Source organism: Gymnoscopelus microlampas (genome assembly GCF_963454915.1).
Source record: "Gymnoscopelus microlampas genome assembly, chromosome: 9".
NCBI classification, from domain to species: Eukaryota; Metazoa; Chordata; class Actinopteri; order Myctophiformes; family Myctophidae; genus Gymnoscopelus; species Gymnoscopelus microlampas.
This window is the reverse complement of record NC_139946.1, coordinates 3,193,103-3,217,400: the sequence shown is the minus strand read 5'-3', so window position 1 is coordinate 3,217,400 and position 24,298 is coordinate 3,193,103. Positions and strand designations below refer to the sequence as shown.

Sequence of the window (24,298 nt, the reverse complement as noted above, 5' to 3'; positions counted from 1 at the left end):
TCTCAGTGGGCTGGGTCTTATTTACCTTAGATAGCAATGGAGTACACAGTGTATTCACCTCATTAACATGTCCTCTCCTACACAGTACAATCCCAGTGTTAATTTACAAAGCTGCAATCCATAACTTCCATGTCCTTCCCCTGTGATTCGAACCCAGGTCTCCTGCACTAGAGACCAGATTTCTACCGACTCTTACAATAAGGCATCTCGCCCTGTCAGGGAGATATTGCATGAGCCTCAGGGTGTACTAGTTCAGCGGTTCTCAACCGTTTCAGGCCGTGACCCCCAAAATAATCATATTTGAACTGGGGACCCCCCACCCTGTCAAGGAGTTGAGGCGCATAACATTTAGTTCGACTCGGTTCAAATATGTGAACATTTGCCGCAAATTGCAGATCTACAAGCTCACAACGCTTTGCGTTGTTTTGGGGACCCCCCAAAATCATTTGGGGACCCTCCTAGGGGTCCACCTCCAACCAAACGCAGATGTACTAGTTATATTGTATTAATATACTCTGCAGTCTACATACAACACAGATTGGACTTAAACCTTAATTACTTTGTGGTCAGGGGTCTCCCAGCAGTCTATGTATTATACTTGGCTCTCTCTTTTTATCCCTTAATACCAAATTTCTTCACCAAAAATAGCCACTCTCAATCTACAAATTCATAATGTGTCGCAATGCAATACGTTGTAAGCTTGTAGATATGAGATTATAGTCGACTAAATCTACAGTTGATTTAGTCGACTAAAATGTATTTTGGCGGTGCCTTGATGGCGTCATAATGGCTGATTTTACACTTGGTTGCATGCTGTAAATAGCCGATCTAGAAGCTCACAACGCGTCGCAGCGCGACGCGAGTTTGTAGATCTGCTATTTTCAGAGCGCAACACCCGAGCGCAACCATACATAAAATGTTTTTTAGTTCTACTGGATCTCTTCTCCACTAGTCTCTCACTAACATTTTTGTCTAGTTATTATTTGTTGACGAAATTGTCAATATATTTAGTCTTAGTTTTAGTCATCATAGCTTAGTTTTTATTTAGTTTTTATTTAGTTTTCGTCAGTGAAAAAATGATGGATTCTTTTGACTATTACAGTACGGCTCTTCTGTAGACTATGGTGCCTGAATGTTCTCACCATGTCGTCTGATGAGAGAATCATGCATGAACCTTTCATGTATGCATGACGAGGTAACGGTGAATGCATGTTTTAATGTGTGCAGGGTGTTTGGCACCAGTATGGTGGAGGAGTACGAGGAGATCGCAGACTCCCAGTACCTCTCAGAGACACTGGAGTACCTGGATGAAGACTTTGGTAAGACCCTGTTTTTGTCCGCGTCAAAATACATTTTCAGGAATGATAATGACAATAATCTGATGAAAATATAGTTTCATGAGGGCAGACATTGACGATCAAGCTAGGAGAGTGCTGGATTCGTCAAGCATTCTCTTTGCACTGTTCAACAAAGACACCCAGTATTGGAAGCTCTGTAAATCAGTGGTTCCCAAACTCCCAAAAGAGACATTAGACCAGGGATGGCAAACTCATTTTAGCTCAGGGGCCACATGGAGGAGGGCCAGAGGGCCAGAGGGCCGGACCAGTACCGGACCGGTACCGGACCGGTAGGCCTACCGGATCGGTAAAATCATGGCATAATAACTAATAATAACAATAACAACAACTTCAAATAGTTTTCTTTGTTTACGTTACTTAGTCTTAGTTAGTACAAGCACATTCTGAAAATGTAAACTTCACAAATAGGGATGGCCAAATGGAGACATTTTATTAACCGTTTACCGTTAGGCCTTACCGATTAATTAATCGATTACGTTAAGACAAAAAATGTGTTTATAAAATACATTTTATTTCAAAGGGCCAAGTCTACACAGTTTGTTTTGTGTCTCCAGCAGAGTTTCTAGTGTCTCTATCTCTCTCTGGAAGAGGTTGCACATGAACTCTGCAGCCGCACTGAGGCGCTCCAACACAGACAATATCAATAAAAAGACGAGGAAGAAGACGAGGAAAGTGGAAGTTACGTGTGTTTGCAGGTGTAGACTTGGCCAAAAAGCAATTAAAACATTTTTGGCAAAAAAAAAAATTAATGCTTTGCAAAATCATCTCGCGGGCCGGATTAAACTAGTTAGCGGGCCTGATACGGCCCGCGGGCCGTATGTTTGACATCCCTGCATTAGACGTTTGCCCGGGACCCAAACTAGTGAAAATTGAAAATCTAAAAGCTCACGGCGCGTCGCTTCGCGCAGCATTGCATTGCTATTTTCACTACTTCTTAAATGTTTCTTTTTTTTATTTATTCATGGAAATAATTATTAGATTTTTTTCATGAAATACTTTTGAAAAATGTTGGAATTGTTTTTAACACATTGCCTAGATCGAATATATGCGTTCTTTCAATTCCATCACTTGATTGCCTAGATCGAATATATGCGTTCTTTCTTTTTTGGGGGAAAATTCCACAAGGGGCGACCTAACACAGCTTTGGAATGATCGATCGTCTCTCAGAGAAGAAAAATGTCACTTCCACCCGCCCCAATGATGGGATTTTCAGAAAAACAGCTGTAACTTAGTTTCTTTTTTTTTGTCATTGAAAACCACCCGTTTTCAGCGGACCAAAGCTCCAAAATGGCAGATCGCGGTTGGAAACTTGTCGTTCCCATGGATACACAGATCCTTCCGCCTATCACAGGAACCTTTTTTCGTGTTTTTTTTTTTTACACAGCGTTTCAAATATCATCGGATTGAGGTAATTACCTATACGCCGGCACGGGGATAGAAAACTATGTTTAATGTCTTGGCAATCAATGTGTTAATTGATAAAGTTTTTTCTGTAATCTTTTGAAATAATAAAAATGGAAAAAAGGAGATATTTACTCGCGACCCATACAAATTGACCCACTGTTTGGGAAACACTGCTGTAGATGACTCGATCAGTGTTCGCTGATGATGACTGACTTGCTTATTAATCCCTTAAATCCACAACAGGCCTTACGGCATTTCAGTGCTTAAAATCTCCCCCAAGTTCCAGTCTTGAATGTGCATGTTGTGCTGCATTACATAGTGCCACAGTCTTAACTAGCGGCTTTGTTTTCTTCCCTCCTGTAGACTACCCACCTGGTTACCAACTACCTGAGGACAAGGCCTCTAAGAATCTGCTTGGCTCAGCCACCAGTACGTATACAGTACACACGCCCCCATAACCCCGCCCCCCCCCCTTTTCTAACGGGTAAACAGACTTATAAATGGGTGTGAGTGAACAACGCCACATCAAAGCAATATTGTTTTCACTGACGCAGGTGTGTCACCTTGCATCATCACACTGTTGCTTAATGTATTCAGTGGATAAGCCAGAGTTAGGACGGTTATTTGCTTGGAGGCAAAAACTGCTTAATGTTCCCTCAGTTTGTTTTCCCTCCCACATGGCATTACACGTGTACACATACACGCGCGCACGCGCGCGCGCACACTCACACTCACACACACACAAGGGTCCCTGTGTCTCCTCCAGATTTGGAGAGGGGAGGCAAATGTTGGTGAAGAGGTTGTACTGTGATTGGCTTAGAAACCTTGTTGCCCACACATTTAGTTGTACACACACGCACACACACACACACACACACTCACACTCACACTCACACACACACACACACACATACCTTCACAGGGGTCAAACATAACTTTTGGTCTGCTGTAAGAACGTAAGCAGAGCTGCAGAGACAGACAGGTTTTTCTTCAGCATGGCTAGGAGAAAGGGGGGGGGGGCAGGGAGAGAGCTGCAATCAGGGGAAAGGCAAGTTCCTAGAAGAATAAATGAAAAGTAAGGGAAAGAAGGCAGGGAGGAGGACATTTCAGAACGGTAAGTCTCAACCTGGTTAATTTCAAAGACTCCCAATTTGATATGGATTAGGCCATGGATCCCCATTTGATATGTTTCTCTAGACTGTAACGTCCTCAGTGTTGCTGGATTTGAGAGTGTACAAATGGAATCCATTTGTACACTTTCAGAGTTACAGAACCCACAAGGGTCTATTTGGTTCCTAACTATCATCCATTTATCCGGGGACCCCCCTGGCAGCCCCTCACAGACCCCACCTTGATAACCGCGGCTTGCAGAATGCTGTTCTTATGCAAGCTGATGCCTGCCCCATTCCATGAACCACTTGTCTTGCAAAATACTTAGAAACAAATGTTTGTGTTTTTTGTTTTTTTTTGTCTTCCTGCAGATGCTATCTTGAACATGGTCAACAACATCGCTGCCAATGTGCTGGGGGGCAAGCCAGAGCTGGAGGGTGGAGAACACAGAGAAGGTAGTCATACTCTGTCTCCTTCAAACGTTTACCTTTACCTCGCTCCATCCTCTGACCCTTTCTTCTTTCTGCACTTCACTCTCTCCAGACCAAAACGCTCCAAGCTGCCACCTGATAGTCTGTTAAACCTGCTTGGTTGACAGTCAAACAGTTAAAGGGATATATATTCGTCTACTCAGGCTTTTGTGAGCACCCCGGACAGTTTTTAAGTTGCTTGATTCAGTATTTAGATATTTGATATTAATTTTATCAGACGCGCCCCCTTCCTATACAAACCCATTGTAACTTCAAAATCCATTTTTAACATGTTAGATTAATCAAAAACACCCGTCCTTGGTTCTGGTGACTCATCCTGCCCTCCTAATACGTGAGGGGCCGTGTTTCTTTGATTGCTATTTTTTGGGGCGGTGTAACCGCCCCCTATAAGTGAGTTTTGGACACTGACCAATCCTGCACCGTGATTGGCCAATAGTCTACAACGCAGTCTACACCCCTAACCCTTCCATTGTTAAGGCAAATCGATACTTTTGCAAAGTCAGCCAATCACATTACAGCTAGTGTCATCACCACTAACTGTAATGTGATTGGCTGACTTTGCAAATTAGGAGTGTGATTGGCTAGCGAAACACATGACACATGTGCAGCCCTATGAACAGCAGTATGGACTTAAAAAAAAGTCATTTATCCTTTTTTTTAAGTGAGTCATGTTGTGATGACCACACACTGCCCACTTCACACTGGGTGTGATTTTTTTTATTGTATTTAATTATTTTCATTTTCCAAAGAAAATATAAAAAATAAATGAAAAAAGTAATGAAGTAATGAAAAAACACTAGCCTGGCATGGCCAGACTAATATCACTGCGTAGATATTAGTCTGGAATCTCTGTGTGGAACCTGCATTTCCGAGGGGCAAATTAAAAAAATGCCGCTGGTGATAACCCGCCGCATATTTCCATACTGGGCTCTGATTGGTCCCTCACAACTTTGGAGGGAGAGAAATAAAATCTCTATTGAGAGGGGCCAGACCTAATCTGCCGAGGGCAAATAATTCTTTTTTTGCAATGGCAGATTTGTCTGGAACCAGGCTAAAAAAACACGGTCTCCTCACATATTAGAAGGACAATATCAGTTTGAAGTTACAATGGGTTTGTATAGGAAGGGGGCGTGTCTGATAACATTAAATCAAATATCTAAATACTGAATCAAGCAACATAAAAACTGTCCTGGGTGCTCCCAAAAGCCTGAGTAGACAATAAAATGACCCAATTATTTTTTGGAAAGTGAAATATCCCTTTAAACACTGTCTCCGCTCACTGATGGCTGATTTCAGCACCTCGACTGTGACTCAAACACAATTAAACGCCACAATTTGCCCCCCCAAAAAAGAACCCCACAAATTGTATTGGGGACTCTTTCAATTTCCCTGGGACAAGGACCCACTACATTGAAAACCTATCAACATCACTGCACCAGATTTGTGTTGTTGCTTGTTTTAATGATGTACCACCAGTAGCTGCTTTTTTGGAAGAGCGTGTGCCTTGGCAAATATTGGCTATAAATCCTGTTAAACATTGCCAGTACATTTTTTGTTCAACTCAGGCTAAGTTCTCTTGGCATATGGTACAACTTCATCTTCTCATACCCAAAAGACTGCTTCCTCTTAACTCTGACGGATTTCCAGTATTGAGAAGTTTTGTGTAATGTGGAACAGGAACATGTCCGGAAATTGAACGTGCACGCGCACGTACACACACTTTTACACTCTCCTACTTGTCTCCTCCATCATGCACCACAGAAGGTACTTTACAGTGTACTGTTTTCAGAAGTTCAACCTGCAATTGCGGAAAAAAACTGTTGTGCACGCTCCAAATAACGTAATGTTGTTTTACCGTCCGTACATACAATAAGTCTGTGATCCTATAGGAAACTCTAGAAGCTACTGTATGAGGGAGACTCTCCCTGGTGTTTCTCATAAGGACAAACAAGCCACAGCATTCAGTCTCATTGTCAGCCAGTAGCTCTCCACCCTACCATCGGAAACTGTCAAACGCAAATAACTGGTTCACCCACATTGAACAATGATTCACTTGTTTATGCATGTCAGCTTGAGTCAGATAGCTTTGATCCCAGGCCATATATAGATATGATGTAAAGATGTATGCCTTGGATGTGTCCTTGGGAACCCTGTTGATTTTGGCTACCGAAAATAGCAGTCGTGTCGCGTGGTGCGTGAGCTTGTAGATCGGCAATTGTTTTTTATAAATCAGGCATTAAGGTCCACCTCCCTTTCGTGGTGGGTAACTGTACTCCCCTCCTCCATTTGCCCACAGTTTGTTCATTCCTCTCCCTGCGTTTTGAAACCACATCTTGTTTAAATTAGCTTGGTTCTAAAACTGGGTCATTTTCTTTTTTTCTCCCCTCAAGTGTGAGCATATGTATACAGTGTGTATGCCTTCGTGTGTGTGTGTGTGTGTGTGTGTGTGTGTGTGTGTGTGTGTGTGTGTGTGTGTGTGTGTGTGTGTGTGTGTGTGTGTGTGTGTGTGTGTGTGTGTGTGTGTGTGTGTGTGTGTGTGTGCGCAGTGTGCACACGTATATTCTTGAGTATTATCGTTGGCTCTTGTGCATGTGTGACTGTGTGTGTGTTTGTAGAGGGTCCAGATGTTTATTTGTGTGCCGGCAGGAGGTCTCCATCAGATTTCCGCAGAACAATGTCTTTCTTTGTTGTGCTCCATGGCAGAGGAGCGGGAGCCGGGTCGTTATGTAGACCGACGGAGGCTTATGACGCAAAGCTCGCTCTTCTCTGCCTGTTCACCCCGAAGGGAGTCGAGTCAAAATGACGCTCTTGACCCCGATAGTAGTGGAAGACCACCATAACTCAGAATTACACAGCAAAATCACCCGTGTTGGTTTAAAAAGACCTGAAGCCGAATTTCTATATAAGTGGTGCTCAAACTTTTTCATGTCAAGGACCCCCAAAACTATATGAATTTGGCCACGGACCTCCATCTCAAAATATTTAATTCCAGGGACCCCCAGACCCAAAGATTTGATTTAAATGTTCGCTTTAAAATGATATATATTCAAAGATTTGCTCACATTTTCACGATTTTTCAAAAATAGCAGATCTACAAGCTCGTAGCGCGGCACTCGGTGCCGCGCTATGAGCTTGTATATCTGCTATTTTTGAATAGCTAAAGTGTAAAATAATGTTTTTTTTTAGCTCAAATAAAAAAATGACACAGATGCGTTCCAGGTCTTAATGGTTTAATTAAACACCACTGGCATTGATTTCCCAGGTTATTCTCCCTGTGAACTAAAGGGAGTTTTACATGCGTTTGAATGAAAGTGTGCAAACTTGGTTCCCTGTAAGCTAGTTCTATCTACAGAGAGAAAGAGCTGTAGAGAGAGAGGAAGAGAGTAGACTTAAACTGGACTAGACCGGTTGACTGTTGTTCCTGCCTTTTCCCAAACATGGTTCAGCAACCACAAAGCTCTGGCCCTGAGCGTTCCTCGCTGTTATTTAAACTCTTAACAGCCACATAGGACTTGATAAAAAACAACTTGGTTGCCAAGTTGTGTGGTGCTGTGTGTAATTTGTTTAAACCCCCCTCCCCCTCAAAAAATTATACCTAATGCCAATTTCCCCCATATGTAAACAGTAGTCCCTGTCACTACTGACCCCTACTCTTTGGTCTTGGGGAGGGTGTAAACCATACATGGGCAACTGGCGGGCCCAGGTTCCACATGCGGCCCCCACCTTCACTTAATGCGGCCTGCAGGTTAATATGGGAACACTGATATATTATGGATTTCAGCTGTTACTAATTCCAAACATGCAAACATGACCCGCTTTAATTACTTTATGTCCATTGTATTTGTATTTAGGTTCAAAAAGTTAGCATAAGTATAACTAAATGCTTTTGAAATTAAATAAAAATGTTACTTTTCAGGATTCCAATTCAAAAATAGCACAAAAAAAAAATCAGGATTCCAATTCAAGAATAGCTAAAATAGCAGATCTACTAGCTCAAAACGCGTCGCAGTGCGACGCGTTTTGAGCTAGTAGATCGGCTATCTACTACTCTACTACTCCTACAGGTGACCCACCTGTAGGAGTCACTCCCTGTCACTCCCAGGAGATAACACCCTCCCGGCCAAGTAGTTCGTTCAAATGATTCGTTCACGTTCTCGTTCAGTAGCGCTATTTTCTAGTGTTCAAAATTTACTTGAGTAAAAGTACTAACATATTTGAAAATAGCTGATCTACAAGCTCACAACGCGTCGCGATGCGACACGTTGCGAGCTTGTAGATGTGCTATTTTCAAATAGCCTAGGTATAAAATAGGGGCTAAAGTGGTTAATGTATGTTTTATAATGTGTGTAAAACGCCATCGCGGGAGGTTTTTTTTTGCGTCGCGAGTGAACGTAACAGCTTCAGAAAGTGAACAAGCTCGTTCACGCCCAAATGAACTAGTTCTTTTAATCAAATCGATCATGAACGACACATCACTACGGCCAAGCCTTGATGCACCTTGGAGGAATGGAACGTCAGTCTCTCCAGAGTGGTGGGCAGGAACTTTACTCCTGCTGCTGCGCCACCCAGACGCCCACTGTGTGTGTGTGTGTGTGTGTGTGTGTGTGTAATTTTAAACATTATATCACCAGCCCTCCTCTGACTCTAATTGGTGTTTTTGTAACTTCTTCTAGCCAACGCGACAACAGGGGTGCAGAATGAGACGGCAGGAAGCCCAGAGGTCCCTTTCACACCCACAGCAACACTGGATGGTGACACTATGTAAGACACACACAAACACATTTTTTTATTTTTTTTATTGAATACTTTATTAGTCAGATATGTAAACAGCATGTGGTACAGTGAGACATTAAAGGAGTAGTTCACCCCAAAAATAACTTATTTTCTATCAATTACACACCCCATGAAGCATTGAATTCATGGAGATTTATTAGTTTTTGTCGGCTTCCTAAGCCAATAATTTGATTACCGGCGGAAAGATGCTAAAGTGTCCGGTAGGAGACTCAAAGGAGACACTTTGTGTCTCATACCGGAGAGACCGGTAGTCATCAAATTATTGACTTAGGAATGCGACAAATGACTAAAAAATCTCCATGAATTCAATGCTTCATGGGGTTTGTAATTGATAGAAAATAAGTGATTTTTTGGGTGAACTACTCCTTTAAGGCTAAAATGATAACACAACACATTGTTGTCCATTGCATTCAATTCATCAACGTATCATAAAAAAAAATGTGCATCAACAAATACAAACACTATATGTACGATGGGAAGATTTATGGGAAAATTGACTCCCCTTGTTGTCTCCTGATGATGATGATGATGATGATGATAATAATAATAATAATAATAATAATAATAATAATAATAATAATAATAATAATTCATACAATTTATATAGCACTTTTCCGAGTACTCAAAGTCGCCGATAGATGTTTTTTCAGGCCAATTTTGAAAGAAGCCAGTGTTACACATACTTTAATGGATGGTGTCAGGGCATTCTACATTGTGGTGGCAGAGCAGTAGTACATTTTCCCATGTTTGTCGTACATTTGGGTGGTACCACATCACGGCTGCTCCCTCTAGTGTTGTGGGTGAGAAGTAGTCTCTCACACACACACACACACACACACACTCTGATGCAGTTATCTGTTTTGAATGTGATATGACTTCCGTAACATTGCAAGGTCGCTTTTGAAACACATTCATGCAAAACAAGATAACACTTCCAAGCATGCACACAACATGATAGTCTTAATTTACAGAGCGCTTATCAAAACAAAGTGCTTTACATGAAACTGAAGAAATAACGTGTACAAAAAATGTAGAATGCAGTGTGAAACCAGACCAATAAGGGAATTTCAAAACGTCATTATGAACAAAAAAAAAGTGTTCATATTGTGCAAGTGCAGACGGTGTCCATTTTATTCTATTCTCTACGTTGATCCCTGCCTACGCACCCGTCTCTGAGACGATCAGGTGTGCATACAACTTTGTTTCCTAAAATGTCATTATGGAAAGGCCTTTTGATAAAAGTGATTTAACCCATTGAGACCTGAAGCCGATTCTACATGTCTCCTAAATCTCAACAGTATTCTGAAAAACGTATGTTTCTATATCAGTGGTGCTCAATCTTTTTCATGTCAAGGACCCCCAAAATGATATGTATTTGGCCGTGGACCCCCATCAAAATATGTTGTTCCAGGGACCCCCCAGAAGCAAAGATTTGAGTAAAAAATGTTCGCTTTAAAAATATATATATTCAAGATTTGCACACATTTTCACGATTTTTCAAAAATAGCAGATATACAAGCTCGTAGCGCGGCACTTTTGAAAAGTGTAAAATAATGCTTTTTAGCTCAAATCTAAAAATGACACAGTTCCAGGTCTTAATGGGTTAAAAGAAGACACAAGCAAACCAATGCAGCAAAAATGTTAAAAAATGTTCTCCACGACGACATGTAAAGCCATCGTGTCCCTCCTCCTTCCCTCAGATCGGCCACAGCGGAGGCGGGACAGTCTGTCTCCCAGGAGGTCTCCGATGTCTCCTCCTCCTCCTCCTCCTCCTCCCCTGAGGCACCCCCGCCCTCATCCGACTCGCCGGAGGAGAGACAGATCGTCACCCTGGTGGAGGAGGACGAGGAGGAGGAGGAGGAGCCCAAGCAGTCCACGGTCACCCTGATGGAGGAAGAAGAGGAGGGCGACCAGGAGGAGGAAGAGGAGCGGGAGGAGCAGGTGAGGAGGGAGGCGAGGAGGAGACGGCGGGAGAGCCAGGTGCACTGTCCTCTCTCGGGCCTGTCGTCTCTCTCGCTGTCCTGCATGGCCACGCTGCCGGAGCTGCTGCACCGCTGGTGCTCGGCGCGGCTGGCCAGGGAGAGGCAGCGCAGCCTCCGGCGGAGGAGCGCGCACGCTCAGGCCCCTCCCCCCACCGCTCCCTCTCAGCCCACCCCCGTGCTCACGCACACGCCTCCCCAGCTCCCCGTCCCCGCCCCCACCACCACCCCCACCCAGCAGGAGGCGCTGCCGCTCACGGAGAGCGTCCCGCCGCCGGAGATGCCTCTCCATGGTCAGCTCGAGGGCAAGCGCCCCGCGGAGGCGCACGCCGAGAGCGAGCGCCCGGGCGACCACCGCGCCCCCGACGCCAACGCGCCCCCCATCCTGCTGGAGCCCAGCAGGACCACCTCCATCCCCGCTCACAGCTTCTCCCACGCCTCCGTCACTCGGCCCACTCCCACCCAGGAGGAGAAGGACCCGCCTCCCATTAAGGACGCGGCCCTGGACCCCGAGCCCTACCCCACCTTCACGGGGCTCCCCGTGCCGGAGACCCAGCAGGCCAGCAGCGCCGCCGCCCCGACCCCCAGCCCCAGCTCTCCCCTCCAACCTCCGGCCTCCGAGACGGCCTCTCCGGACCTCCCGGTTCCTCCCGTGACGGAACAGCCGGTCCAGCCTCTCCCCATGGCCACCAAGCCCACGGACTCGATCCCCCCTCCCACCGAGCTGCCCGCGGCCGCCGTCCCGCAGCCGGACTCTCACGCGGACGCCGTCAGGTCGGCCTCGGACGGCGGGGAGGCGCAGAGACACAGCCCCCAGGCGTCCCACGCCCACGGGGAGCAGGGCGACCAGCTCGCCCACGCCGGAGAGCCCCATCATCGAGGGGATTACTCGGTGGACGATCTCCTCCTGAACGGCCACGGGAATATCCACCGGATCGCCACGGACTTCTATGCCGAGCTGCAGAACGCCGGGGACTATAGCGGCGGCGGGGGGATGAATGGGAACGGCGGAGGGCTGCTGAACGGCGGCGCTGTGCACGGCTCCAGTCAGAAGGAGAGCGTGTTCATGAGGCTGAACAACAGGATCAAAGCCCTGGAGATGAACATGAGCCTGTCCAGCAGATACCTGGAGGAACTCAGCCAGAGGTGAACAACAGCCCTGGAATCACATGTTGAAAATCGCACAATACTTGACAAATCACATAGGATTAAGGCTTGCACTTAAAAAATAGTACAATGTATCATTATATTAATGATATAATAAGTAATAAAACAAATCATCATTATAGTAAAGAAAGACTTTCCTTGAAGAATGTTCTAGTCATACTACAGTACATACACTACTACTGAACACAAGAATAATGTAAATAATCTTATAATCTCAAACTCAAAATCATGTATTAAAGTGCTGACGAGTACGTCACCAGTTCTTCTGTAGCTGTGTTTTAAGGTGCAGGTGCTTGTGAGTCAGTATATCTCATGGGAGGGGTGTGTGTGTGTTTGTATGGTTCAGGTACCGCAAGCAGATGGAGGAGATGCAGAGAGCTTTTAACAAGACCATCATTAAACTGCAGAACACCTCCCGTATAGCTGAGGAGCAGGTTTGTTAGAGCTACACACAGTCACACATAGTTGTATCAGCTGGAGATTTTATTATAGAATGATGGCTGGATAACGAGTATGCTTTGGTGTGTGTGTGTGTGCGTGCGTGCGTGCGTGCGTGCGTGCGTGCGTGCGTGCGTGCGTGCGTGTGTGTGTGCGTGTGTGTGTGTGTGTGTGTGTGTGTGTGTGTGTGTGTGTGTGCGCGCGCAGGACCTGAGGCAGACAGATTCCATTCACGCTCTGCAGAGTCAGCTGGAGAACGTGACCAAGCTGATGCTCAACCTCACCGAAACAATGAGCCAGCTGCAAAGAGAGGTACAATACACACACTACAAACCACATGCCATTGACCTCACCGCACCGCCACAGTGGGGCCAGCTGCAGGGACTTTGTTTTAATTTATTTACTTAGGCCTGTATTTATTTACCTTTTTTTCAGAAGGGAATGATGATGGTTTGGTAATCAACAATAGAATGTCAATGTCAAGTTGAGACGGAGCGAAACAAATCCCGCTGTGCGCCCTTGCTTCTGTGTTGAGCCTTTAAGACCGGGAACGCATCTGTGTCATTTTTAGATTTCTTTGGCTATCAAAAAATAGCAGATATACAAGCTCATAGCGCGGCACCGAGTGCCGCGCTATGAGCTTGTAGATCTGCTATTTTTTTTAAACCATGAAAATTTGTGCAAATCTTTGAATGTGTATTTTTAAGGCGAACATTTGTAACAAAAATCTTTGCTTCTGGGGGGTCCCTGGAACAAAATATTTTGCGATGGGGGTCCGCCGCCAAATACATATCATTCCGTGGGTCCTTGACATGAAAAAGTTTGAACACCGCTGACGGCAACATAGGTTTTTTCAACAAAAAAAAAAACGGAATTTAGAAGACATTTTGTAGAATCGGTCTCAGGTCTTAATGGGTTAAGCCCCAACACTGACATACGCTACAGCGAGCTGCTCTGACTCAGCCCCGGAGATATTTATACCGCAGTCTCTCTCGTTGCTACCTGTGAAGCTGATAGATAACCTTGGATACATAGGATACATGAAAAGAACAATGTATTTTTACTCAGAGAGCCTGCTGTTCTCAGCCAGCCACTAAGGTGTTGAGAGCCTTGTTGGAGTGGTTTTACACTGCAGGCAAGTTTGTTCTGGTGAGTAAGGAGGGGGTGATGCGTGTGTGTGCGTGCGTGTGTGTGTGTGAGTCAGGCATTGCTCTCCTGATCCCCTGCCCTGAACTGAACAGCTTTAACCCATTAAGACCTGAAGCCGATTCTACAAATGTCGTCTAAATCCCAACGGTATTCTGAAAAAACAGAATTCTATATCAGTGGTGCTCAAACATTTCCATTTCAAGGACCCCCCCCAAACTTATATGTATTTGGCCGCAGACCCCAATCTCACAATATGTTGTTCCAGGGACCCCCCAAAAATGTTCACTTTAAAACAATATATATTCAAAGATTTGCACAGATTTTCATGATTTTTCAAAAATAGCAGATTTACAATCTCGTAGCGCGGCACTCGTATGTCTGCTATTTTTGAGTAGCTAAAGTCTAAAATAATGCTTTTTTAGCTCAAATCAAAAAGTGACACAGATGCGTTTCAGGTCTTAATGGGTTCAAGACCAGGTGAAATGGCCATGGATTAAAGTGCTCAGTCGCCACGACTGATTTCAGTCGTTTGGATTCCATAGAGGCCATCAGCATGTCTTCTATGGAATCACGCTGCGCAGCGGAAATAGCCGATCTACAAGCTCTCAATGCGTCCAGACTCATTGAGAGCTTGTAGCTAGGCTATTTTCGGGTATTATTTTAAGATGAGAGCATTTTGAAGTGGTCAAACAAGCAATTATGTCTTCCATAAAATCAATCAAAATGAATCCATGAATGGCTTTTCGCAAGTGTCCAACTTCCATATCGTGACACGTTTCTTTAAAAACAAAAAATCTTTATCCCACGATTTTGTAACCCATTTTTTCACCCAGTGCCAATTGTCTAAGTAATCCTGGGTGCTACACTCCCTCTGCCAGCCTAGAGCCGAGCTCATGCCTCCTTCAATGCATGAGCGTAAGCAAGCCGCTTCTTATCACCTGACAGGGGGCGGGAGTTTCCCCGGTAGGACGTAGGTAGCGCGTGGAAAGGAACACGTTATTCCAACCAGTTCCTTTCCCCTCCATCAGACGCCCCCCCCCCAGCTGACCAGGGGGGAGGCGTAACACGTTTCTTAGCGAAACGGACAGGGCACATTTGAGCCATTCAGTGATGGGGGCGGGGCTGAGCTGCAACAGAGCATCCATCCTCTGCACACTGACTGTCTGGGCGTCCTTTTATACCAAGAATGTCCTCCGCCCCCGCAGTGGAGCATTGGCTTTGTTAAGCATCACAATGGCTTCGTTGCATTCACCCAGCTTCTTGATGGAGTATGAAATTGTGACTACCTCATTTTGCACCAGTACGGCGTCGGTGAGCAAGGCCTACAGTGCATAATAACGTTTCAATTGGCTGTGTGTGTGTGTGTGTGTGTGTGTGTGTGTGTGTGTGTGTGTGTGTGTGTGTGTGTGTTTTCTGCGTTTCTTCATTCAGGTGTCAGACCGGCAGAGCTACCTGGTGGTGTCCCTGGTCCTGTGTCTGTCTCTGGGTCTGCTGCTGTGTCTGCAGTGTTGTCGCAGCTCCACTCCCAGCGCTCAGCCCGTCCCTGCTGCCCTGCCCAAGAGCAACTATTATCCCAGCCCCAAGAGGTATGCATGTATGGCAGACACACCTATGCAACGATGATGCACGCAAAAATAAAGTGTGATACTTATAATCAGTGGTGGAAAGTAACTGTACTTAAGTACAAGTTTGAGGTACTTTTACTTCATTGGAGTATTTCCAATTGTCTATACTTTTACTTCTACTCCACTACATCTCAGAGGCAAATATTGTTCTTTTACTCCACTACAATTATTCAAAAACTTTACCTACTAGTTTGCAGATATAAAGTATTTTAGTATAAAACATACATCAACTACTTTAGCCCTATTTTATACCTAGGCTATTTTCAAACATTTTAGTACTTTTACTTTTGGTACTTTAAGTACATTTTGATACCAATACTTTTGTACTTAATTAAATTAAGTCCATTTTGAATTCTGGACTTTTACTTGTAACGGAGTACTTCTTTTGCAGTATTGTTACTTTTACTTAAGTAAAACATTTGAGTACTTTTCCCACCGCTGCTTATAATCAGAAACACTGTGTTAGGCATTCCCCTGAGTCGACTGTTATTTGGGAGATCGCTGTTTTGCTCTCTCCGTTCCCCTCTATCATGAGTAATGACCCGCTCCGCCCAGTTTTTTAATACCCTGCCCCCGGTGATGGAGCCCGTCAATGCTGATATTGTCATTTGCTTTTATAGAAAACAATACCTTGACACTTTATTTTATTTTTTAAAGACACTTAATGAATGGGTGTGTGTTTCGTCTCTTCTTGTCTTTTTTTCTCAGGTGCTTCTCTTCTTATGACGATATGAGTCTAAAGCGCAGGGAGTTCTGTCCCATTGTTCGCTCCAAGTCTTTTCACTTCACTACAGACGGTAAGAATGTTACCGCATTGCGTAGCCCACACACACACACACACACACACACACAATCACACACACCCTTGTCTCCCCTTCTGAATATAGTTCCTGTCTATTGTGTTTATCCCCCTCATCTACTATCAATTGAGCCAAAGCCACATAAAGAGTTGAGATAAATGACATAGTACATTTTAACACCACCCCCCCCCCCCCCCCCCCTCCATCACACTACTGCAACGCTGGCCTGGCACTCGGGTGGCTAATTTATACTACTACACAAAGGTGTCATTTGCTGAAAATAACACGACACGATCGCATTTTGAGCTCGAAAATCAGTTCTTTTCTGCGAGTGATACCGCCGTGCATTGGAGTATAATGTCTGATTTATAGCAGATCTACAAGCTCTCAACTTGTGTTACGATGCAGCGCGTTGGCTTGTAGATCTGTTCTTTTTGGCACACGACACTGGCCTTCAACCAATTATAAAGCATAGATTAGGCTTCAGCCTTTCTCTTTGCTCTATACCAGGGGTCTTCAACGTTTTCAGGCCAAGGACCCCCTAGCTGAGAGAAGCAGGGACCCCCCTCTATATTGTATAAAATTGTGTTTCAGATAAACGTTTTCTGCTTTTTTCCCCTCTACACCTATAACTCTTTGCCAAAAATAGCCGAACTATTCGCACGTAATCTGGGGCAGCACTTCTGGGGAGGGGGAAGGGAGGCGGGAGGGTCCCGTTGTTTTTTGCTTAAGTTTGAGTTTTTTCATTTTTTTTTTCATGTTACCTGTCTGTTTTGTGTTTATGTCTGTTTGTTTTTTGTTTAAAAAAAGGAAGCTATCCATGTCTGAACAGAAATGTATAAACATAACCTGTGATTCACAATAAAAAAGATTTGAAACAAAAATAGCCGAACTACAAGCTCACAACGCCTCGCAGCGCGAGGCGTTGTGAGCTTGTAGATCTGCTATTTTTGGCTGATGTTCTCCTCCAGAAATGGGATGCTAGGGTTCAAGTGGTTAATGTAAAGAAAAAAAAATCATATCACAAAGATTTGGCGGACCCCCTGTAGTAACTCTTGAGGACCCCCTAGGGGTCCCGGACCCCCAGTTGAAGACCCCTTGCTCTATACCCCTCTCTCACTCACCCACTCACTCACTCACTCACCCACCCTCTAACCCACTATCTCACCCACACCCTCACTCACTCACTCACTCACACTCTCTCTCTCTGGTTCTATCTCTGCTGCTCCTCCCACTCATGGTTCCATCCCCGGTGGCTGAAGGTGTGGGCATTGCAGAAAGTGATATTTGAGACTCATGTGTGGAGTGGGGAGTGGCTGCTGCAAAACTCTGAAAAAAATAATAGAAGCATTTCGCTCATGAAACCTAAAACTCTGCCTATGGTTTGCTCTCCCTGAAGCCGTGGGTGTTTGCCCTTGAGGCTGAGACCCGGGGTTGCCAGATCTGCTTATTATAATTTCCCCGCAAGATTTTACTTGAAAATAGCCGATCTACAAGCTCACAACGCGTCGCATCGCAACGCGTTGTGAGCTTGTAGATCTGCTATTTTCAAATAGCTGATGCATATGTTAAAGTGCTCATTTGGCTCATGGTCGCTTCTTTTGGGCTGGTTTTCCTAGACCTGTTTGCTTGTTTCTCTCGCAGAATCTGGCAACACTGGCTGAGACGCTTGTCATTGCCAGCTTGTGTCCGTGTGCAGGCTAGAGGAGTGAATTAATACAGAATAATGCTTCGGGCTGGCCAATGGTAGACATTTGCAAGTAGTAATAACAAGGCACACAGCCACTGCATTTTCAAGTTCAGTGAAAAGCGTATAGACTTAAAGCTGCGTATTTTAATGAATAAAACCAATCGGTATGGTAGAGTATGTTAATGCTGGCCATTAACATTTGGGGGATTGGCCAGAAATATTTGGTTTCCCCACAAGGCTTTGAATCCAGGGTGTTACCAGTTGCAATTACCTCTTTTAAAATAAATATTGTATTTGTAAACAAAAAAAAATAGCAGCTCTACAAGCTCACGACCTGTCGCGATGCTTGTAGATCAGCTATTCCAACATAGACAATTCCACAGTTGTTCTTTATCCGGGGACTTGTTATACTTTACATTATATTATATTGAGATTAGGCTATGGAAACACTAAGGCTTGATTTATACTTGACTGCACATTGTGTATCGCACCAAAAAATAGCTTATCTATTTTCGTTGCAAGACACCGGTGCGTAACTATAAATCAGGAGGAACATGTATACTACTACTACTACTTGCAAGGTCGTTTCATGCTTTGTGACATGTATGTGTTCCTGTTGACCATTCCATCAATAACCTGGCCCCTCTCTCCCCTTGTTCAGTAGGTCCGGATGACTTGTACATTGTAGAACCTCTAAGGTTTTCTCCAGAGAAAAAGGTACAGTGACCATTCCAGCCTGCTGCTGTTAGGCCCATCTCACGATGGACGTTTAGGTGCTGTGTGTTCTGGTGTCCGTCTGTCAGTCAGTCAGTCAGTCAGTGGCTGCAGGGAGGTATCTCAATGCTGTGGGCTGAATCTCCTCCCTTTAGTTATGTGAGCTATACAGTGTCTCTAAGCCAGTGGTTCAAACCACAGGTTAAACCTTTAAGACCTGAGGCCGATTCTACAAATTCTAAATCGGTAAAAAAAATTCTATATCAGCGCTGTGGGCTTGTATATCTTCTATTTTTGAATAGCCAAAGCAAAAATCTAAAATGACATCGATCCTTTCCCGGTTTTAATGGGTTAATGTGCATTAGGCCACCTTCTCATCTCTGGGACCCCAATCTACATACGCTGTAATAATCATTGTTAATTTAACTCTGGGAGTGTACGTACAAATGGAACCAAATGGACCCATTTGGGAATTTGGTTCCATTACACTGTACACTCTGAGTTAAAAGCCCATAAGGGTCCTTTTGGTTCCTAACTATCAGTCAGCTTGGGACCCACAACCACTAATCTAAGCAGTTGTGCACAAGGGAGAGGATGCTGCTTATTAGCGTTGAGACTCAGCCCCACTACATTCAGTTACAGCCTGTGAACCACTTATTTGCTGATACTGTGGTGTTGAAACGGCACACGGCACAGCACAGGGAAGGAGAAGGGTTGGTAATGAAATTGGTCACGTGTTCATCTCGTTAGCAATATGTATATATATATATCAGCGTGTTCCTTTTACCATCATTTCCCTCTGTACTGTACTCTCTCCCACCCTTCTCTGACCCATTTGTGTGACCTCATCTTAGACAAAATGACTTATTAATCTTCACTGAAACGATCTAATGGTATTGTCTAAAATCCTGACGGTTAATTTATCACTCAGGATTTGACTGATTTGACTGTATAGTGCAGTACTACTATACTTATTGTAATGACTAAGTGTTTTGCACAAAGGTGGTTAATAGCACTCAAAACCATATATATATATATTGTATATTTGTGAAAGTCTTCTCTGCACCTTTGTATTGATCAGTTCTCTCTCTGTCCCCCCCCCCCCCTCCTGTAGAAAAAACGCGGCAAGTCGAAGTCGGTGGACATTAACAAGGTTGAGCTTCTGAAGTCGTCGGACCCCTCCGCTCCGCTCGCCAACGGCGCTCCCAAGTGCAACGGCTTCCACCCCTGTCCTCCCCTGCTGTTGCCCCCTCCCCCCCCTCCCCCTCCTCCTCCTTCTCTCCCTCTGCTTCCCATGCCTCTCCCGCCGCCTCCCCAGGCCTCCGTGGAGGTGGTGTCGTCGTCGTCGGTCTCCTCCTGCTCCTCCAAGGAGTTCCCGTCGGAGACCAGCAGCTGCTGCTCCTCGTCCACCCACTCCGAGGAGTCCTCGTACGCCAGCCGCCTGCCCCCTCCCTCCCCCGTCTTCCCCTCCTCGGGCCTCTGCAACGGCCACGCCCTGCCCCTGCCCCTCCCCCCGGCCCCCTCCCCCCAGCCCGCCAAGTCCCGCCAGGAGAAGCGCTCGGTGAAGAGGCGGAAGTCTCGGCAGGTGGAGCTGCAGTTCCCCTCCATGCCTGCAGGGGGGGACGGCATGGGCTCCCTGCCCAGCCTGCAGCAGCTGATGAAGGGAAACAAGGAGATCGGTGTCGCGACCATAGGAGTGACGGCTGTCAATGGACCTGTCTGAATACGTGCGCACACACGTGTGCACACACACACACACACGCGCACAGTGTCTGTGACACACCACTGGCGTGTGTTTCCACTCTAAACACCATTCAGGCACTTAATGTACACAGGCTTATGCTCGCCCCTAAACGCGGACTAAGCAGACTTTCTCGGGCAGCGGTTAAGAGATGAGGCCCCGATGCATCTCCATGAACCGCGTTTCCCATGAGCACCCAGGTGTGCCGTAGAACTGAAGCGGTTGCCACGGCGACATTAGCTCAGCATCCTTCTAAACTTATCCTTGGAAAAACTTTACACGAACACACTCACACACACACCCTCTCCTATGAGAGGTCCCTTACGGTCATGTGCCTTTTTATGAGTTCTAGAGCTTTTAGTGATGAAAACAAGACTTTGGAAAGATTGTTGCCCCCCCCCCCTCCCTTTTTTTTTCTTTTTTTATTTGGAGAGAGAGACACACAGACACTATGGTGGGGAGTGGAACCTCAAGACAAATCACATGACCCCACTGTAGTGTGGATGAGCTGTTTTCTACTGGACAAGCACATCGTTCCATCACCGCTTGGGGCGGGGGGGGGGGGGGGGGGGGGCGAAACAGTGACTCGTGTCCCGTTCAGAGCACGGTGAGGAGAGCTCCATCTCTCGTCCCTTTCGCTTCTTCAGGGACCCGGACAAGTACAGTATGAAGCTGCTCCGATGGATGACTTGTTTCAATATGACAGAGCTATAATGGAGCAGAACACATTGCGTCTCTACTCCAACCTCTCTTCTGTCCTTCATTTCTTCACGTTTACTCATTCTGTCACAACCCTAACCCGACTACAGTTTTCGTTTGTATGGGACCAGAGTGATAACTTCTCCTATACGCCAGACTTGATCTCTTTCAATCTCTCTGTCAGCCAGTCTACTCTAGGCCAGCCAGCAGAGCTGAATGAAGAAATTGTGGGGGTTTTAAGGAGTATGATTGTGTTTGTGTGTGTGCGTCCAGTTTAGCGTCTCTTGTTCATTTAGCCCACCTCGCACGTCAAATGGAAGCAGTCTTATTATCCTTCTAGTTTACAAAGATATGCTCACCTTTTTTCAGGCAGACCTCTATGGAGTCGTCTGGGCTGGGCCCAAACGACTTGCACTCATGCATATACTGTAGATACAACACATTCATGCACGCCTAGTGAAGAAAGAAAGGTTTCACATGCTATGAAAGGTGAAAATTGTAACTGTGAGTCAGGTTAAAACAGGATAAACAGACTTGAATCCAGCCCTACCTTTTCCTGTTATTGTATTTATATGTGTAAATGAGCCTTGCTCTGAGATGATGGTTGTCTGTGTGGTTGGAAGGATTTGCAGCACACAACCGATTGCTGGTAGAATGTGGCCTTCAAAGGCCACGATTCAGCCTTGCTTAATGTTTACACATTCTCTCTCTCTCTCACACACACACACACACACACACACACACACACACACACACACACACACACACACACACACACACACACACACACACACACACACATATCTGGGACCCTGCAGACAGAGGGGCCTGAGATTCCATTTTATTTATCTATTTATTTATTTAAATGCCTATACAGATTTATCTTTCTGGTATGCTGTCTAGTACAGACCCTGGTGTCCCAGTCACCCAGTCCTGCAGTGTCTCAGGAATGTGTGCGTGTGTGTCCGTGTGTCCATAACATATTACACTGCACAATAAAGTACTTTCCAGTGATAAAGTACACCACCAGTACTGCAACATAGTTCTTGTGGATGGTTCTCCTGGTGGCTTGTTCACACACAGTAGTCAATATATTTATGTGTTTCTAATTTATTTGACAGTTTGCTAGAAAATGGTTGGATAGTCAAGTCTGTGAATCCGTTGAACACTAACCTCTTCACTTGGTGTGTATCTTAATCAGACATTTCAGCCAGGCAGGATGCTGTATCAGTCACTTGTCCTGCAACTGCTATACAAAAGGCAAAATAATAGCATATTACTTTACGACCAGCCACACTTCTGAAGCTAATGAGGAGGATTGTGAGACTGCTACTTTTGAAGTGTTACAACTTTTAGACACTTGGAAGTAATGAAAAAAATAAAGGTCTAAAGTTGGGTTTTTGTTAGAATATTTCTGTCTCGTTTGTCATGTGCCTGTTGGCGTACCTGTGTTGTATAATAAACGTTACCTCGTCAAACATAAATTGACAAAGAAAAGTCATTTTAATAAGATTTACAACTGCATGAGGAGTTGCAAATGTGAAAAGGGGTATTTCAGATTTTAATGAGAAAGTTGAGTGTTGTGCGTTCGTTTAGTTTTCTGACTGGCTGTATGTTGGATTGGCTTCAATAACTGGCTCTTAGAGAGAGACAAAGAGATGGTCTAAACCTGCAATTTACATAAATCACACTCCCATTTAGAACCCAATTACCTCCCAAAGACTGGCCTCCAAGGTCCCTCTTTCTCCTCTTTACATATTAACTTCCTCTTCCTCTCTACATATTCACCCTTTCTCTTCTCTACATATTTATGTCACCTCTGAGCCCACTGCTTGCTGTTCTCTGGCTGTGAAAACCCACATTTCATTGACCACTTGACTTCCCATTGAGAGATTGACATGCTTTATTGGACCACCACACACCAGTCACTTTGCTGATTTTACTGTTCATCAATGTATCTTCACTTTCACTTGGATCACTTCAGTGGCTTGTTGCTTGTCTATTGGTACATGTTTGCGCCACCTTGAATGAAGGTTTGTGGTTTCTGAGGAGTCGGACACGAGTCGATCGTCTATGGAAAAAGGGAACGCAGAGGAACATGATATTTTAATGTGATCGCGGAACACGATATATTAATGTGATTCGGTATGTTCCCCACACCCAGCAGCAGATGACCTGTTTTTGTTTTGTTTTATTTTATTTTGAATGTGTATGAACTCGTTGAGTGTGCAAACATGTATGCATGTGAGCGTGTTTCCTAATTGCTCTTACGTTGTCGTCTGTGTGTTGAGAGAAAGACTACTTTTTAAACTCGACCTCTCCCATGAACATGGTGAAGAGGGAGAACTGTCCTTGGGTGCGAAATCCTAGGAGCCCAGTGTGCACTTTGTATAACTCCTCATGCCTTTTTTGTTTTTCTATTTTACCGTGTATGTCAAGTGCTACCTTTTCCAAGCTTCCCTTTTCTTTCCTTTCCTTTCTTCTCTCTCCATCTCTTTTCTGTGATTACTCTTGTGGAAGAGCTGCACAGTATTTTGGAGCAGGAGTGAGTGTAACTACAAAAAAACTGTAGTGCCATTAGAAACTGTGAATTTCTAAATAAAACTTTTTGTTGTCTTTCACTCTGTTCGTCTGCATTTATTTTGTATGCATGCTCAGTTCGTAGTACTGTATGTTACCTGTGATTACTCTTTAGCTACTTTGTACTTAGTTGACATAAGTCCCATTAGGCTCTGTACTTGATCTTCTGTTTTTGCTGAATGTTCTCCCCCAGAATAGGGATGCTAGGTTTCATGTGGTTAAGGAATAGCTGTACAATGTGAGTAGACAATAATGGTGTCATCTCATAGTGAGGACCCCTATATACAGTTACGGTTGAAGACCCATGTTAATACTGTCATGTAACGCACCAAATTATTGTGCGCGTCATTTTATTGTATTCTAGACGTCTGATCCCTGCCTACGCACCCGTCTCTGAGCTGATCAGGTGTGCATAAGACCATGTGTTTTCCCTTTTCCATTGTTTACTGTTAAAATAATTCTAGTGTTGTAGCTATTGGACTTAACTTTGGAGAAGGCATGTGTAAGCTGCTGCCTTCCTCTCCAACTGCACAGTGTCAGGACCTGATTGAGGCCTACC

At 44.8% G+C, this 24,298-nt stretch overlaps 1 protein-coding gene across 6 annotated transcripts in view; it reads left to right on the top strand.

Annotated features, from left to right (window-relative positions):
* suco (SUN domain containing ossification factor) overlaps window positions 1-23,780 on the top strand; it is an 89,042-nt gene extending 65,262 nt beyond the window's left edge. For 5 of the 6 annotated variants that reach the window (XM_084067258.1, XM_084067257.1, XM_084067255.1 and 2 more), the window contains 11 exons: window positions 1,228-1,319; window positions 3,126-3,191; window positions 4,244-4,327; window positions 9,037-9,124; window positions 10,858-12,282; window positions 12,650-12,737; window positions 12,949-13,053; window positions 15,322-15,476; window positions 16,224-16,312; window positions 18,667-18,722; window positions 19,834-23,780. In XM_084067258.1, coding sequence (XP_083923384.1) covers window positions 1,228-1,319; window positions 3,126-3,191; window positions 4,244-4,327; window positions 9,037-9,124; window positions 10,858-12,282; window positions 12,650-12,737; window positions 12,949-13,053; window positions 15,322-15,476; window positions 16,224-16,312; window positions 18,667-18,722; window positions 19,834-20,442 — 2,857 coding nt within the window. In that variant the 3' untranslated portion in view covers window positions 20,443-23,780. The remainder of the gene's footprint in view (window positions 1-1,227; window positions 1,320-3,125; window positions 3,192-4,243; window positions 4,328-9,036; window positions 9,125-10,857; window positions 12,283-12,649; window positions 12,738-12,948; window positions 13,054-15,321; window positions 15,477-16,223; window positions 16,313-18,666; window positions 18,723-19,833) is intronic. The other variant, XM_084067256.1, reaches the window with a different exon arrangement.
* The last annotated feature ends 518 nt before the right edge of the window (window positions 23,781-24,298 follow it).